The sequence below is a fragment of the Eubalaena glacialis genome, chromosome X (genome assembly GCF_028564815.1).
Source record: "Eubalaena glacialis isolate mEubGla1 chromosome X, mEubGla1.1.hap2.+ XY, whole genome shotgun sequence".
In the NCBI taxonomy this organism is placed as follows: domain Eukaryota; kingdom Metazoa; phylum Chordata; class Mammalia; order Artiodactyla; family Balaenidae; genus Eubalaena; species Eubalaena glacialis.
Genome location: NC_083736.1, coordinates 99,746,796 through 99,765,029, shown reverse-complemented (window position 1 = coordinate 99,765,029; position 18,234 = coordinate 99,746,796). Strand labels below are relative to the sequence as shown.

The following is an 18,234-nucleotide window of genomic DNA, read 5'->3' as shown; positions in this document are numbered from 1 at the left end:
ATATTTTATTGCTGAAAAATACTAACCATCATCTGAGCCTTCAGCAAATTGTAACCTTTTTGCTGGTGGAGGTGCTTGCTTTGATATTGATGGCTGCTGACTGATCACGGTGGTGTTTGCTAAAGGTCGCGGTGGCTGCGTCTTAAAAGAAAACAGCAATGAAGTTTGCCACATCAATTGATTCTTCGTTTCACAAACAATTTCTGTATAGCATGCAGTGCTGTTTGATAGTATTTTACCCACAATAGAACTTCTATGAAAAATGGTGTCAATCTTCTCAAACCTTGACACTGCTTTACCAGCTGTTTATGCGTCAATACTATTCTAAATCCTTTGTTGTCATTTCAACAATCTTCACAGCATCTTCCCCAGGTGTAGATTCCATCTTAATAAATCAATTTCTTTGGTCATCCATAAGAAGCAACTCCTTGTCCATTCAAGTTTCATCATGAGATTGCAGCAAGTCAGTCACATCTTCAGGCTCCATTCCTAATTCTAGTTCTTTTGCTATTTCTACCACATCTGCAGTGACCTCCTCCACTGAAGTCTTGAACCCCTCAAAGTCATCCGTGAGGGTTGGAATCAACTTCTTCCAAACTCCTGTTAGTGTTGATTTTGACCTCTTCCCATGAATCACAAATGTTCTTAACAACATCTAGAATGGTGAATCCTCTCCAGAAGGTTTTCAATTGACTTTGCCCAGATCCATCAGAGGAATCACTATCCATGGCAGCTATAGCCTCATGAAATGTATTTCTTAAATAATAAAACTTGAAAGTCAAAATTACTCCTAGATCCATAGGCTACAGAATGAATGTTGTGTTAGCAATCAGAAAAACAACATTAATCTCACTGCACATCTCCATCAGAGCTCTTGGGTGACCAAGTGCATTGTCAATAGCAGTAATATTTTGAACGGAATATTTTTTTTCTGAGCAGTAGGTCCCATCAGTAAGGTTAAAATATTCAGTAAACCATGTCGTAAACAGATGTGTTGTCATCCAGGCTTTGTTGTTCCATTTTTAGAGCACAGGCAGAGTAGATTTAGCATAATTGTTAAGGGCTCTAGGATTTTTGAAATCCTAAAATGAGCATTGGCTTCAACTTAAAGTCACCAGCTACACTAGCCCCTAACAAGAGTCAGCCTGTTCTTTGAAGCTTTGAAGCTTTGAAGCCAGGTATTTTCTCCTCTCCAGCTCTGAAAGTCCTAGATGGCATCTTCTCCCAATAGAAGGCTGTTTCATCTACATTGAAAATCTGTTGTTTAGTGTAGCCACCTTTATTAATTGTCTTAGCTAGATTCTCTGGATAACTTGCTGCAGCTTCTACATCAGGACTTGTTGCTTCACCTTGCACTTTTATGTTATGGGGATGGCTTCTTTCCTTAAGCCTCGTAAACCAACCTCTGCTAGCTTCAAACTTTTCTTCTGTAGCTTCCTCACCTCTCTCAGCCTTCACGGAATAGAAGAGTTAGGACCTTGCTCTGGATTAGACTTTGGCTTAAGGAATTTTGACATGCCTTCCTCACTAAGCTTAATTGTTTCTAGCTTTTGATTTAAAACGAAAGACATGTGACTCTTCCTTTCACTTGAACACTTAGAGAACATTTTAGCATTATTAATTGGCCTAATTTCAATATTGTTGTGTCTCAGTGAATAGAGAGGCTCAAGGAGAGGAAGAGAGATGGGGAAACGGCTGGTCCGTGGAGCAGTCAGAACACACACAACGTTTATTGGTTAACTCTATCGTCTTACATGGGTGCAGTTCTGTTCTCAACACAGGGTCTCCACAAAGTTTCAATCTGTAAAAAACACAATATCTGAGAAGCACAATAAAATGAGGTATGACTATATGAGAATGTGAGATATGATCGCAGCAAGGCTGCTCTCCCAAACTGCTGAGGTGGTGGCAGAGCCGGTCTCCTGGGAAAAGGCTCTGTTGTCCTGATTATGAACTCTATACTATTTAGCTTTTGAAATTGTTTGTGCAGGAAAGTGATTTTCTGTAAACCTGCAATGTCTATTAAACTTTGTATAAAAGTGAACATTTTGTGTAATAAATGTTTTTTATTGTGGTAAATTACACATAACATAAAATGTATCATTTTATCTATTTGAAAGTGTACAGACCAGTGGCAGCAAAGTACAATCATAACGAATGAATGGTTTTAAACAAAAAAACGCTGGTGGGGCGCATTTGTGGTGGTGGCCAATGATGAACTCTGGTGGCCTTCACTGTTCTCAAGGTTCCAAATGCAACGAAATTATAGTGACAAGGTACTTCAGACCAAGTGCTGGATGAGGTATGCATGATCTTGAAGCAGCTGGTGGCTCTGGTCTGTAGGCTCTGAGGTGGGTGCATATACATTTAGTTCACTCAAACGGAAGGCATAAGTGAATGTTCAGCCCAGTCCTCTCCTGCCTCTGAAGGCCCAGTAACACATTATTCTGAGCCACAGAAGTTAATGAAGCCTCTACTAGCCTTGTCTCCTGACCTGTAAAATGCAGTAATCGTCCCAGAGTTGTCACAAGGATTAAATATATGCAGATTACATTAGCGTAGTGCCTGACACATGGTATGCTCTCAGTAACCGGTTCCTATTATCATTATTATATTATGGTCCTGATCAAACTCTGCCTTCTAGTAGAGCTATTAGAACAGTGGACATATCCCCTCTGTTCAACTGAGATCTTGTTAAGGGAAAGGACTGTGCCTACTCATCTTTTTATACCCCATAAACCCAGCACATAGTAAGTAGTGCATACACATGTGTTGAATGAAAATATTCTCCCTTTATGTCTACCTCCTTCTTCCTCCATCCCTAGCCAGAGTCCACATGAAGTGCACAGGTTTTGGGGTGAGGTAGGTTTGAATTTTGGCTCTGCCACTTACCTGTGTGACCTTTGGCAAATTACTTAACCACTCTGCATCTCATATAGAACATGAAGAAAATAAATATCTACTTCATAGAATTCAATGAGAATATATAGTAAAGCACAATGCCTGTCACAGCTGAGTGCCTGAACAGTAATTCCTACTACTACTACTACTACTACTGTTATCTGTTTCTTTCAGAAAAGGGGGCATGCCTCCCCCTTCCCTCCATTCTGATGGGGATTAAGTGAGAGAGAGGCTTGGTGAGAGAGAGTGTGATACATTCACACTAGGAAATGGAACTTTTTTTTTTTTGGCCGTGCCACGTGGCTTGAGGGATCTTAGTTCCCTCCCTGGCCAGGGATTGAACCCAGGGCCACCGCAGTGAAAGCACCAAGTCCTAATCACTGGACCACCAAGGAAGTCCCAGAATGGAACTTTTTCAAGGAAGATTTCCTGGATTGGAAAAGCAAGAAAGAGATAAGTGAGCAAGAGAAACAATCAACCATAAACAAAACTGAGAAGTGGGTGACATTTGTCTGCGGTGACTCCCTTCCACGCCAAGGTCATTACCTCTCTTTCCAATTTAGGCTTTTAATGATATGCCCAGACAGGCTTCCGTGTTGTCTGTCAGTGCTCTAGAACCTTCCCCTCTCCTGTTCTTACCACCTAGCTCACATGTTCTGTATGTTCTAGACTCTTGGAAACCAATCAGGAACTAACTTACCAACCTGAGGTGAGATGTTAACAGGCTGGCAATAGTTTCTTGTTTCCTCCCTGCACAGCACTTTTGAGCACCTTAACTCATGAGAGAGACTGGCTTATAAAAATTACAGGTCTGGGTGGTGGGGAAGGGGCAGAAGGGGGAAAGTCTTTGGACAGAGAAAACTTTCCCATGCTGCACAGGCAACTGCCTACTTAGCCCTTGGGCGGAGTGAGTCTTGAACAGAAGAAAAGGAAAACAAAGTGGAATAGGCAGGTGCTTCCCAATAAACTCCTTTGATGCCCTCAAAGTGCTAACAACCACAATAAACACCTCAAAGTTGCAGCCACCCCCTTTTGTACTCACACTCATTATCACTCTCATTGACACTACCTTTTGTGATCCTTTTTCTTTTGAGGCTTCCCCAACCCCTGCTTGCCTCAGATCCAGAGTCTGTTGCCACCTGCATTTGCCACCAGCTGGTGGACCAGACTCCAGCTTTCCACCATCCTTGGGCCTCCATTCCCATCACAGGCCTGCCTCTCTGCAATCATCTACCACCAGTGGACATCTCTGAACACCTATCACATGTAAGGTTCTATCTTTCCTCCTGGCTACTACTGAGATTGTGTAAAGTGTGGAGCTTTATGCACAAATGTGCCACTAGTTAGCTCACAGAAAGAGATATATTGAAGCTACTTTCCCAAGAATGGAGAGAGCTTTCAATTGATTTACCCACCTCCTCCCTTTTTTTAAAAAAAAAAGTGTACCAACACTAGGGTGATCAACTATTCTGGCTTTCCCAGGACTGAGGGGTTTCCTGGGATGTTCAGGAATCAAGAGTCCTGAATAAACTGGGATGGTTAGTTAAGTTACCCTCAAACATTTATTGACTGCCCACTGTTTATCTAGCATGACTTTAGGTACTGATGGGTTGCCTTCCAGGCCAGCCTTAAATGAATGGCAGAGAAAGTGATGCTCTAAGGCAAAAATGTGCTGGTAAAGTTTTAACAACCAGCTCTCCTGGGGAGGAGGAGGAGGGGGATCCCTAATTTGTAGCATTTGCCCATTTCTGTGTTGTAAACACTCACATTATGGCCATTTTCAAGCTACCGAAGAGATGCAGAGTAGAACACCATTATTTAACATTTCCACTACACAAATACAACAGATGTGAATTACCTCAAGAGCACAGATGATAGTAAAATGTGATAAAAATAAGTAGGAAGTCATGAGTCTAGAATATTTATTACCTTTAATAAAAGTTATGTAATTGCAAGTTTATATCATGTGATTTTTAAATAATGGCTTTAACAACTGATTGCAAAATTCCTGAAAATGTAACCATCAACTTTCACCAGTCAGTATGAGCCAGTTCCGGCACATCACTGAAAGAACCCTGGGAAATCACCCCTTTTCATCATGCACATGTCTCCCTCCCACTGGTATGCCACAAAAGGCTGAAGACCAACCATTTGCAATTTATTCCTTTGATCTGAGCTCTGCCTTTAGTATACTAAGATGAGCAAGACCAGGAATAAGGACACAAGTTCTAATCTCAGTCTTATCATGAATTGGCTGTGTGACCTTGACCTCTTTGGATCCCAGGCTCCTTATCTGCAGAATAAGGGGCTTAGCCAACTGGTGTTCTTAAATGACTCTTTCAGACATGTTTGTGGTGTTTGTGTGTGTATGTGTTTACAGCTCTGTTGAGGTACAATTCACATACAATAAGCTAGATATAATAATAATCACCACAAACAAGATAAGGAGCATATCCATCACACCCAAATGTTTTCTTGTGCACCTTTATAATGTATCCCTTCCTTTCCTCAACTGCCACTAGGCAACCACTAATCTGCTGTCACTAAAGAATACTTTGAATTTTCTAGAATTTTATAAAAATGGAATCATGCAATATATGTGTATTATGCTCTTATCTTCATTTCCTTTTTTCTGCTTACTTTGGATTAAATTTGATCTCATTTTTCTAGTGTTTTATTATGTAACCTGAAGTCATTGATTTAAGACCTTTCTTTTCTAAAATAGCTGTTTAGTGCTATAAATTTCCTTCTAAGCACTGCATTAGCTATATCCCACAAATTTGTCTCATGTTTTCATTTTCATTCTGTTTAAAATACTTTCGAATTTCCCTTGAGACTTACTCTTGAGCCATGGATTATTTAGAAGTGTGTAATTCTTTCCAAATATTTGGAGGACTTTCCATGTATTTTTCTTTTATTGATTTTTAATTTAACTCCGTTGTGGTCAGAGAACACACTTTGTATGACTTGCATCCTTTAACTTAATACTGAGACTTGTTACATGATCCAGATATGGTCTATCATGGTAAATATTCAATGTGCACTTGTAAAGAATGTTTTCTGTTGTTGTTGGGTCGAGTGTTGTATAGATGTCAATTAGGTCAAATATATTATTTGTGTTATTCAAATTTTCCATATTCCTATTTTCTGTCTTTTTGGTCTATCCATTATTGAGAAAGATATTGAAGTCTCTGGCTAAAATTATGGATTTGTCTATTTCTCAAGTCAGTTTTTTCTTCATGTATTTTGAATGTTACTAAAATGCACATATCTTTAGGATTGTTATGTCCTCATGATGAATTAGTCACATTATTATGAAATGGCCCTCTTTACCTCTGTTAATATTTTTTCCTTTGCAGTGTACGTTCTCTGATAATAATATAGTCTCTAGCTTTTTAAAAAATAATGTTAACATAGTGTATCTTTCCCCATCTTTTATGTTTCACCTATTTGTGTTTTTATATTTAAAATGGATTATCTATAAGCAGCATATGGTTGAGTCTTTAAAAAATATTTTTTTCCATTCTACCAATCTCAGCCTTTTAATTGGGTTGCTGTGAGACCATTGGCTTTAATATGACTACTGATACAGTTCTATTCAAAACTACCATCTTGCTATTTTTTGTCCCAACCCTGCCTGTTATCCAATGTCTGGAAACTGCGGTTTCCCATATTTTGCCCATTTTTTGAGTCGTTCATGTGAGAGGGTAAATCCACTCACTGTTACTTCATTATTGCTGGAAGTAGAAGTCCTCTATGTTTTGTTTTTCATACTGACTTGTTATTTATATTTGGACATTTGTTATTATATATACGGACATTAGTCTTGTCTTTATACACATGACAAATATGTTCCTCCAGTTTATCAATATTCTTTTAATTTTATTTATGGTGATTTTTTTTCATAAAGAAATTTTTAATTTTGATGTTGTCAGATCTTTCTCTTCCTTTGGGTTTTTATGTCATGTTTATAAATGACTGCCCTGTATTTTCTTCTAAATTGTCATGTTTTAAAAGAAGAAAAATAACTCCTCAGTATGAATAAGTTTTATTTTTAACATCAAGTTTATTAATTATAAAAGTAATACATGCACATGGTAAAAATCAAGTAAAACAGAGGGCTGTAGATGAAAATGAAAAGTTCCTTTCCTGTTCTCCCAATGCCCCTGCTTGCCAACTTCCTCTTCCCAGAGGTAACTTCTGTTAGCAATTTCTTGTATACATCCTTCCTTACATACTCTGGACACATACATACACATGCATATTTATCCTTTTGTACACAAACAGGACACACACACACACACACACACACACACAGGGTTCTGCAATTTTTCATTTAACATTATATCTTTGAGTTCTTAACGTGACTGAATTTTATCAGATGTTCACCAGACTGACAGAGGGACTAGGGCAGTCAGAGAACATAGTAAGGAAAGTGCACAGAAAAAGGCATATTCACCTCTGTAAAGCCAACACTTAGCACAAAACCTGGCACATAATAAATCCTCAATAAATAAGTGTTAAATAACTAAAGGGAAAGAAGAACTTGAGAAAACTGGAAACAAATTGCTACCTTGACCATTCTTCTCAGGCCAGACCGGGTCTCTGAGAGTTACCACCTCCCAGGGCAGCAGGGAACAATACCTGATGATAGATGAGGACATGGAGAGCTGGACCTCTTGCTTGCAATAACTTTCCACTGTGTGTCTCTTCCCCCACTAGATTCACCACCTCCAGCACACACATTTAGTTCAAATGCACAGTTCACACTGACTACACAGTCTGGGGGCTCAAAGACTACACAGCTCAACTATATTATAGGTACACACTCATACATACAGCTACCATTAATCAGTACCTACTGTGGGATAGGCACCATGCTGGGAACAGCAGCCCTGCAAGGTTAATGTCAATTTACCCCCATTTTATAGATTAGAAAACTGAGGCTCCAAGAATCCAAGTGACTTATTCAGGGTCACACAGCTAGTAAGTAGCTTCCAGAGACAGCTCTACACCTTAATCAGCTCAGCCTACTTTTCTGTCGGTCCCACAGGCTCTGTGCTATTTTCCTTGCCTGGCGCTCCCTTTCTCCACTTGTCTCATCTAGTGTTTTGTGGAAGCCAGGCAGAGATACAAACATGGGGTTGTGCAGGATCCATGCTAGGCTATGGAATACGCTGTGAGGGATGAGTAGTGAGTCAGTCATAAGAGTCCATGAACAAGAACAAACACATGGGGGAGGTATTAAAAGTTCAGAAAGGGAGTGGAGCCTGGGAACTGGAGAGCACCCTCAGGAGCCTAGGATATGAATATTGTGGCAGCTCAAGAAACTCTAATGCAAATATTTCTCTCTCCCTAGGTGCTTCTGGTGAGCTGCTCACAAACATAGCCCTTTTGCCTGCAGTCTTATAGCCACTGGCCAGTATATCTCCCCGCATCTTAATCCTATTCATTCTCAAGGCCCACATTAAGTCTCACCTCGATGAAGCCTTTACCTATTAACCCAACTCATTCCTCTCACTTTCTTTTGTGAATTACAGTTTTACTTAAAATCAGCACCATAATATATAACATGTGTTTGTCCACCCTCTTGTTCTTTGATCATTTCAGGTATCTTGTCTCTTTAAGTGGACTCCTTCACATGTCTTTTTTTCTATTGTTTCCCTGCCCTGTCTGAGTATTGGGAAACCTGGCTGGATGCTAGTCCCAACTCTCCCACTGAGCTGTGTGACTTGGAGCTCGTCACAACCTCTCTGAGCCTCATCTTCCGACCTTGGAAGGTTTTTGTAAAAACACAGTAAACATTGTAACACAATATAAGAATGTAAGGTATTATTGCTGAAGACATTTCAACTAAGGTGCTTCCACCTTTTACATCCTATTTAGTGGATGGTTCTATGTAAGAAATAGCAATCACTGCTGCTTGTTTCACACTAGCATCCTCAGCAAAGGTTAACAGGTTTAGAACAAGAATACTGCACAACTGTTAGAGATGGTGCCAGACAGAGGAGGTCTATATGCAGCTGATTCAGGGGCTCTCCTTGGAAACTACCAGGTGATTCCAGGCTTGCTCATTTTTAAAGCTTCTATTTTTCTGAATGTTTCTTCATGTAAATGATCCGTGTCAATGCTATGAAAAATGAAAAGAATCTTGTGTCAAGTCAAGCCAACAGACGCCTTCAGTACCTTTCTTTCCTGTTCTTAAGGATAAGATTCCTATTCACACTTGCACCACAACACCACTCAGTTACTTCATCCACTCCAGTATCTACCTTCTCCCTCAGCCTTAACTCCCTTCCTCGGATCCCAAAAGAGAAAATGCTTAACTTCCTCTTGAACTCTCACTCCTATCCCTCCCTGCATTTGTCCAAGGCCCTGCTCCATGAGTCCATCAGTTCCCGATCCTGTATCTATAACCTCTCCCTCTCTATGGGCTCCTTTCCCTCAGCTTACAAATTTGCCTATCCTAAAAAACAAGACAAAAAAGAAAACGAAGAATCCCTCCCCAGCCTACAACCCCACATTTCTTCTCCTTCTCACAAAAGTCTTGAAAAAGTAGTCTCCACTCCTTCTCCACTTCCTTATCTTCCATCTTCTCAAGTCACTGCAATCTGGTTTCCAGCCCCATCGCATCACTAAACAGCCCCTGACAAGGTCACCTATGGCCTCCTAATTGGTAAATCCAAAGGACACTTTTCAGTATTCATCATTTTGGAAATCTCTGCTGCATTTGACACTGTTGAGCAACTCCTCCTTGAAACTCACTGTTTCCATAGCTTCCAGGACACCTTTCTCTCTTGGTTTTCTCCATGGGTTTTCCTTTCCATACCCACCTCTTAAAAGTTGGTACTGCCCAGGGCTAATTCCCAAGAGATGTTCCTCAGAGGTTCTTCTCTTCTCATTCTCCCTAGAGGATCTCATCCATTGCCATGGCTTCAGCTATCACCTCCAGGGAACACTCCTATATCCAACTGTTACTTACTAGAAAACTTCCCACAATGTCCTGCAGGCACTTCAAACTCCACATGTGTGTCCCTGATTAAAACCTATTGACTACAAAAGAAGGTATAAACTCTTTCAAGTGTGTAGTGAGGTACAGTTTTCAGTTTTTAATAGATAGAAGCTAATCTTTATCTAGCAAAGTGAAATGAGTAGCCCTGCTAGTTATGCAACTGTAGGGTAAGTAGACATTTAATGCCATGGAAGTGTAACAAGAAGTTTAGAATTTTTTGAATGACTTAGCAAAAGCTGTCTTACCTCCTGACATGTATAACTCACTGCTGGAGAAGAGGCAGGCCAATACGCTTAGGAAGCCTGGAGGTCTTCCAGGAGTTAAGAGACCACCTACTCTCATCCCCGTCTTTCCAAATTTAGAATTAGGAACATGTGTCAGGGTGATCTAGGGGGCTTTATCCAAGGCCCAGTGCCTGGGAAAGGCACCAAAGCACCAAAAATAAAATATCTTGAAGAAAGAAGAAGGCTTAAGTGGGGCTCCTGACTCAACTCAGGGGCCTACATCTTTGTGGGCAAGGACTGGCTTCACACATACATACCTGTGGCTGATTCAAAGAGCTCTTCTAGACCCAGACACTCTGACACATATGGTACTTTAGAGAACAATGACTGCACATTTGGGTGTGGACTAAAATATATGTAATCTCGGAGTCCAAGTATTAACGGCACTGCAGGGCTGGGAGGGATCCACACCAGCCAGGGCATCACCATCCAGTCACCAAGCTTCTGTGGGACTGGGTAGGATCACCAGTTCTCAAGATGAGCCCCATGTGGCAGTAAGAAACAGCAGTAGCAGTGGAAGCAAAACTGGCTCCATCCTTGGAACCAGTTTTGGAAAGGTGAGGAAAGGCCCCCAAATGTACTACTACTCAGATATGTGAACGAAAAGAGTGACAACTGAATTCGAACCCGGAATTCTGCAAACAGATCTTACTAATCACACATGGCATACAAGGCCTTGCCTACCCCCTCAGTCTCATTCCTTGACACATTCTGCTTTGCACTTTATGCTCTAACAATAGCGAACTTCCTAGAGGTTTCCCACCTCTATCCCCCTCAAGTACCACAAAACATGCTGCTTATTGTCTGTCTACCTTTGCTCATGCTATCTCCTGAGCATGGACTACCCTTCTCCATCCTTACCCCCATGTCCCTGGCTATAGTCCCGAGACTCAACTCAGGTGGCCCTTCCTCCAGGAATCTTTCCCTGAGCCTCCTGGGCGGGGTGAGTTGTCTCCTGCCATGGTTCCCTTAAGATTTCATGATTACCCTACTGCATTCATCAGTTTATGTGCCTGTCTCTACCACTAGGTCCACTGGTCCCTAAAGAGTACAAATCATGTCTCTCATCTTACTCATTCTTGTCTCCCAGCACCTGGCACATTTGCCTAGCACATAGCAGATATTGAGCAAGTGCTTGTAACACGAGTGAAGGTGAGCACTGTCACTCTGAGGCCACCACCTCTTTTTTTCCCTCAATCTTCTGAAGGTCTAGATACCTAGTCTTTACTGAACATATCATCAACTGTCTCCTTGCCTTGCCCCCGGATGCTCTAAATTAATAACTGATTTCCTATATGCATTTACTAAACGCAAAGCACTGAACTAGAAAGTTTATGGGGAAAATACAATGAGGAATAAGATTCAGACCTCACACTGAAGCAGCTCTTAGAAAACAACCTTCTTCCTTCAGCCTCTCCAATTTTCAGACAAGACTCCCCTTTTAGGAGGCTCTCCTGGATTTATCCCCTCTCTTGCTCACCACCACATTAAACGATCAACAGTTTCCTCTCACTTTACGTGGGCAAGTATATATGTCTATTGATTTCAGTGTTATCTGTCTTATATACACCCTGATGTTCAAAATTTATTTGAGGTCAGTGAATGGTGTCTACTCTGTGTGTGCGTGTGTGTGTGTCCTTTATTTTGTATTTTGAGCTACTATTGCACACTGCTATCAACTTGTAGATTGACAAATTACAAGGGTTTGAAGGCTGGCCTGAAAACACAATGGAAGCACATTGGTTAAAAGACAAAGGGTGAGAGAAACAGGAAACGGTGCAACAATTTACAATAAAAAAATAAATAATGGCATCACAAAATAATTTCTCTGTGATGTCGTTTAGGACCTTTGTTGAAGCTTACACACCATAGGGTGCTACCACATTAAATTACTCTATATTTAAAGAAACATTAGGATTGATTGTTGAGTTTATTTCAACCTACTGAAAATGCAGACTCCAGTCACCCTTTTCTGAGAAAGACACCAGGGAGGTCCCTAAACCCCTGAGGCTTATTATGTTGTGAATAATTCCCTCTTCCTGGGCAGTAATCACCGCAGTCTCGAGTCTAACAGACTTCACTTTGCTAGTAGAGAACCAGCTTCTGTTTCAGCCAGACTTGTAATCAGGCCTTTATGCTGTTTTCATTTATGCTTCAATCCATCAAATTGGCTTTGGAATGTGGAATTTTTGCACTCAGCCTTTATTTTCCATTATGTGTTCCAGTTCTGAATGCCAGAAATAAATGGCCATTTGGCCACTGGTTAGCTGCCAACAGAGCATAGCTATATCCTAATTAAGAATTACTTTGTGTGTTATGCCAGCCTGCTGAGCTGGCAGATGGACATTGACCCGAAAGGGTGAAGACCTCCACTTTCTGTAACTGTAATTCTGTAACAGCTTCATCCCCCTGAGTCTTGAAGACTCTCAAAATGTAAACATCAAGCCCTCTGGCAGGTATTAGAAGAAGAAAGGGAAAGGGTCTAACATTTATGGAGTACCTCCTATGTGCCAGGGGCTGCAATTCATAATTAACGTTTCACTTCATGCAATCCCCATGCTAACACCAGGTAGTCAGGTACTACTCATGTTAGCCCCATTTTATAGACAAGGATACTCAAGTTCAGAGAGGTTAAGTAAGCATGGTCATATAGCTAGTAGATGCTAGACCTAGTATTTAAGCCAGACCTAGCAGAATGTGGATCTGATGCTCTTTTTCCTACACCCTGTTGCTTTTCTTAGCAATGGGATCCAGCACTACCTGTTCTCTACCTCTCTCCTTGTCCCTGTGTCCAAGGAAGAGGCCTATTGGTAATTTCACTTACTTTGATATTTTGCCTAGGCGTGGCCGGCCCTCAGTTTTTCTTCTCTTTTCTCACTGCAGTGACTATGATCAAACCCAACGTGCCTGTCCTGACCCCCTCTCTCCCACTTCCCCCACTACAGTAACTTACTAGAACGTTTGTAGTTTACATATTGGATGAATCAGCGCATCACACAGCATTTGAACTCCGAAATCCTTAAGGTCATTTCCACTTAAGTCTAGCAACGTTAGGTTCTCATTTCTATTGAGGACAGAGGCGAGGGCTCCACAGCATGCATCTGTGAGATGACATTCTGCTAGCCTATGGGGGATTGGGGATTCAAGAAAGAAATCGGTTTTACCAAGTTCCACAGTGACCCTCCATTTCATATACAGCCTGGAACAAGAGCCCAGGGTACAAAGAGTCTCTGTGCACTTACCACAAGGTCTGTAGCTTGCAGGAGGGGTGTTTCAGCCCTTCACACAGCACCTGCATGCCCTCGTCCCCTAAGGCATTGTCACTGAGGTCAAGAACTCGTAGGTGTTCATTGGTGTACAGTGCATTGCACAAATCCTGACAACACTCTCCAGTCAGGTGACAGGTCCACAGTCTGCCAGGAAGTAAGGTAGATAAGGTTGGCATCATTTCATCTGCATTGGGTCACTTTAGGTATTGGGATTACCCACTAGAAAAACACATTAGAAAATCAGAGTGTCGGGCTTCCCTGGTGGTGCAGTGGTTAAGAATCCGCCAGCCAATGCAGGGGACACGGGTTCGAGCCCTGGTCCAGGAGGATCCCACATGCCGCAGAGCAACTAGGCCCGTGCGCCGCAACTACTGAGCCTGCGCTCTAGAGCCCGCGAGCCACAACTACTGGGCCTGCATGCCGCAACTACTGAAGCCCGCATGCCTAGAGCCCGTGCTCCACAACAAGAGAAGCCACTGCAATGAGAAGCCCGTGCACCGCATCGAAGAGCAGCCCCCGCTCGCCACAACTGGAGAAAGCCCGCACAGCAACGAAGTCCCAAAGCAGCCAAAAATAAATAAATAAATAAGTAAATAAATTTATTTTAAAAAGAAAAGAAAAGAAAATCAGAGTGTCGTGTAAAAAAAAATCCCTTGGGCCAGAGCCAAACAGAGATTATGGAGAGGGGAAGATTTATTCCCCCTAAATTATCTGGGTCTTCATTTATTGTTTCCTCAGAGATTATATCACCAGGCCAGAAAAAAATCATTTAATTTTGGGAGTTGCTGAAACATCAAGGAACTCTGCCTGCGGCTCTTGTCCACGATACTTACGCCAGATCCTTTAACTGACAGTCAGGCTGTTTTAATCCTTCACACAGCAATTTCAGTCCCAAATCTTCAATTTTGTTATTAATCAGAAGCAGCCTTGTCAGGCTCCGGGTAGAGCTCAGGACTTGGGCGAGGGACTCACAACAAGCTGCAGAGAGGGAACATTCGGAAAGCCTGGAGGGATGGGGACACCAAGGTGGCTGTTAACCATGGCAGCAGGGAGTCCCACTGAACCTCAAATGCCAGTGCCCACGAGCAGGACGAGGACAAGCAGACACTTACACAAGATTCTCGATTATACCATCCGCATGCCGCAGACCTTCACAGAGACGCTGTACTCCTGTGTCCCCCAGGGCATTGGCAAACACAAACAGCTCTTTTAAAGTCTGACTCACTTGCAAGAAAGAAGAGAGCTCCACACAGCTAGCATCTGTTAGGTAACATGTGCTCAAGCTACCCAGAGACAAAGAAGAAAAATCAGCCACTGCTGTCATTTAGCTTCCTGGGAATGTTCTCCCAGCCTCCCCATTTAGCTAAGTCCTAGCCGTCCTTCAAGTTCCAGCTCCCGGCCCACCACTTACACAGAGCCTCCTCCTGAGGTCTCCAGCCCACAGTGACCTCCTCCCTTTCCCTGGGCTCATCTGGCATTTCTAAATGATTCTACAGTGTTCGGCACTTGATTACATGTTGAACTGTGTTGCTCTCTAACTGTTTCATATCTGTGTGTCCTTAAGGGCAGCCCTGTCACTTGTAGTCCTTCTGATAACTCCATTCACGTCTAGCCCAGTGTTGGGTACATAGTAGTATTCTTTACAGAGTTAATATTTAATTAGCATCACTCCTGTAAACACACAGGATGGCAGTATACTGGAAAGAGCATGGGGTATGGAGATAGATTTTGGAGTCACATCCTGACTATACCACTTTTTAATGGTGTGACCTTGGACAAGTCACTTTTCCCCCCAATCCTCAAAGTTTCCTCATCTGTACAATGGGGTAAGAAAACCCACCCTATATAGTTATTTCAAGGAGTGAATTACGTGAAATAACTTCTGGCAAGCACCAAGCATAGATCCTGGCACACAGCAGGCATTTAACAAGTTCAATAGTTATAAGATGATGCCAGATGATAGTTCTAAAAAACTTACTCTAGTTTCTCTACTTTACAGTTGGAATGTCTGAGACCCTCACAAAGATACTTCACCCCTGTGTCCCCCAGGGGATTTTCACTCAGGTCTAGCTCAGTGAGGTTTGGATTGCAAATGAGAACAGAGGCAAGGTATCTGCAAATAGTCTCTGAGCTTCCAGGGAGAAAGCTAGCACACAACCTGGAGAGAAAGAAAGATGAACAGACACAGAATTGGCCACTTTATCATCCTACTCCCTACCCGCAAAACATCATGAGCAAAGAAAATACAGGCTCACCCATACGAGACCCCCCAACCCTGAATATGTCACAACCCCCTTTTACCCATGAAGAGGGACTTGTATGTTGCTCCCACAACACTGTGTCCCCCAATGAGAACTCAAAACATGTTGACTGCCCCCAAAAAGAAAAGAATTGGGAGGAAATATCAACACAACCTAATCTGATTTTAATTCCCTGCATGGATTTTAGCACTCTATCTCATATCTTCTTTCGAATCACAGGGGAAAATGCTATAATCATCCTTAATAAAGTTTACAGTCAAAAGATCTTTCCTTTCCTTTTCTTTTATCTATAAGTTCATTACTAATTAATTTGCCATCCTTAGAGAGACCCAGCTCATCACCATCATCCATATAACATTTCTTCTTTGGCACAAAGAGTGGTTTTTTACTGACCTTCCCGTCTTCTCAATCTTTGTTTCTCCATATTAGGTAGTCCAATTCCTTGAACTATTTCCCATCAACTTTCTCTTCCATCACTTTCAAGAATTTCTATGATATACATTACAACCTCTGAGTCTTCAATTTTCTCTTGAGTTACCAGGCTCCAAACTCAGTCTTGAAGAGGGCTCATAAGGACATCACGTATCTATATTTCCCCAACTTGGAAATTTTAAATAGAGGTATTTTGCCAAAAAAATGAGTTTCAAAGTGGATTTAGAAAGCTTTAATGCTAAAGAGCTTTTACTTTAGAAAACCCCACATATATATTGTGATTGTTAATTTTGTGTGTCAAGTAGTTGGCTAGGTCATGGTACCAAGATATTTGGTCAAACATTATTCTAGATGTTTCTGTGAAGGTACTTTTTAGATGAAATTAACATTTAAATCAGTACACTTTGAGTAAAGTAAACTACCCTCCATAATGTGGGTGAGCCTCATCCAATCAGTTGAAAGTTTAACAGAGAAAGACCGACCTCCCAGGAAGAAGATGGAATTCTGCCGGCGGACTGCCTTTTGACTTGAACTGCAACACTGGCTCTTCCTTGTGTCTCCAGTCTGCTGGCCTACCCCGCAGATACTGAACTTGACAGCTGCCATAATCCGCGTGAGCCAATTCCTTAAAATAAATCTCTCTATATATTTATACACATCCTTTTGGTCCTGCTTCTCTGGAGAAACCTGACTAATACATATATGGTAAATTTTTTATTATGGTCACTACATGGACTTTGAAGTCAGACACATCTGGGTTTCTACTTGTGCCTTTGCCATGTTACTTAGCCTTTTGAACTTGGGTTTCTGTTTCCTCATCTGCTAAAATGGGGATAGTAATCTGAATCTCTCAGAGCTGTTGTGCGCATTAAAGGAAATCATGTATACAAAGCACTCAGCAGAATGCTTAGCACAAAGTAATTGCTCAGTAAGTGTGGGTTTTCATTACTGTCATTAACATTATTGCCACTTTTATTCTTCCTCTCCATGACTCCTTGAAATGTGTTTTGATCTTACAACATCCATCTTGAGCTGCATATTTTTAAATTTTTTCTTGCAGTATGGAAACTAATAGTGACAACTTACTTGAGCTTCTGTACTTTGCAATTTGGATCTTTTAAGCCTTCACAGAGCAATTTCAAAGCTGAAGCTTCCAGTTTTGTTTCACTAAATTCCAGCTCAGTGAGCCACTGATTGGTGCTGAGAACAGCTGCTAGTGCACCACAAGAAGCAGGAGAGATAAGGCATCGGTACAACCTTCAGAGAACAGAAGAATGACCTCATTACCTTATTCATGCTCTCCCCCAAAACAAAAGAAATTGACAAAAAAACTACATGAACACAGACAACAAATTCTCCTGCTCTCAGTTACCTCAATGTCTGTAAGATACAGTTTGGCTGTTTTAATCCTTCACACAGAAGCTTCATTCCGGAATCTTCCAGGGTATTTTTCACAAATTCCAAATCTGTCAGATATTGGTTGGTTTCAAATACTAAGGCGAGGTCTCTGCCATAAGAAGCTGTGAGGTGGCAGAAAATCAGTCTGTGTGGAGAAAAAGGCATTTCAGAGAAGAAAATAGAACTCTCTTTAAAGGTACCTGTTTGTCCCTTACCGATGTAATGAATTATTTAAATTCATTCAATAATTAATCTATCAGATTCTTACCACTGTGCTAGATGCTGAAAACACAGAAATAATTAAGATCCAGATCCTGCCCTCAAGGAATGCCCAGTTAATGGGGAAAAAATTAGAAAATCATGGATTATAATACAGTGTGAAAAGTAGTGCAAGTGGTATGCACAAGGTATCATGCGGACACAGAAAGGTGGCACAATTCAGCCTAGCTTGAGGTGGGGTTTGGAGGAGCAAGAAATATTTGTAAGAAGAACCACTACTTGAGTGTTGTTCTGAAAGGGTAATAAAAATTGAACCGGACTTAGATGGATGAGGAGAATGGGAGTGGGGAGAGCAGGAGGCGCTGAGGGACAATCCACTCGTGGAGCAGCCTGAGTGAAAGCCAGGAGGCAAGAGATGGGATGCTTCATTTGAGAAACTGCCAATTATTTGCTATGGC

At 41.6% G+C, this 18,234-nt stretch overlaps 1 protein-coding gene across 1 annotated transcript in view; it reads right to left on the bottom strand.

Annotated features, from left to right (window-relative positions):
• Positions 1–6,951: 6,951 nt before the first annotated feature.
• Positions 6,952–18,234, bottom strand: part of LOC133081868 (NACHT, LRR and PYD domains-containing protein 3-like) — a 46,103-nt gene continuing 34,820 nt past the window's right edge. The window contains exons 8-15 of the mRNA XM_061178196.1: positions 17,532–17,702; positions 17,246–17,416; positions 15,445–15,624; positions 14,579–14,749; positions 14,300–14,470; positions 13,440–13,610; positions 13,151–13,321; positions 6,952–9,031 (exon numbers count right to left, since the gene is read on the bottom strand). Of these exons, the coding sequence (XP_061034179.1) occupies positions 8,950–9,031; positions 13,151–13,321; positions 13,440–13,610; positions 14,300–14,470; positions 14,579–14,749; positions 15,445–15,624; positions 17,246–17,416; positions 17,532–17,702 (1,288 nt within the window). The 3' untranslated portion in view covers positions 6,952–8,949. The remainder of the gene's footprint in view (positions 9,032–13,150; positions 13,322–13,439; positions 13,611–14,299; positions 14,471–14,578; positions 14,750–15,444; positions 15,625–17,245; positions 17,417–17,531; positions 17,703–18,234) is intronic.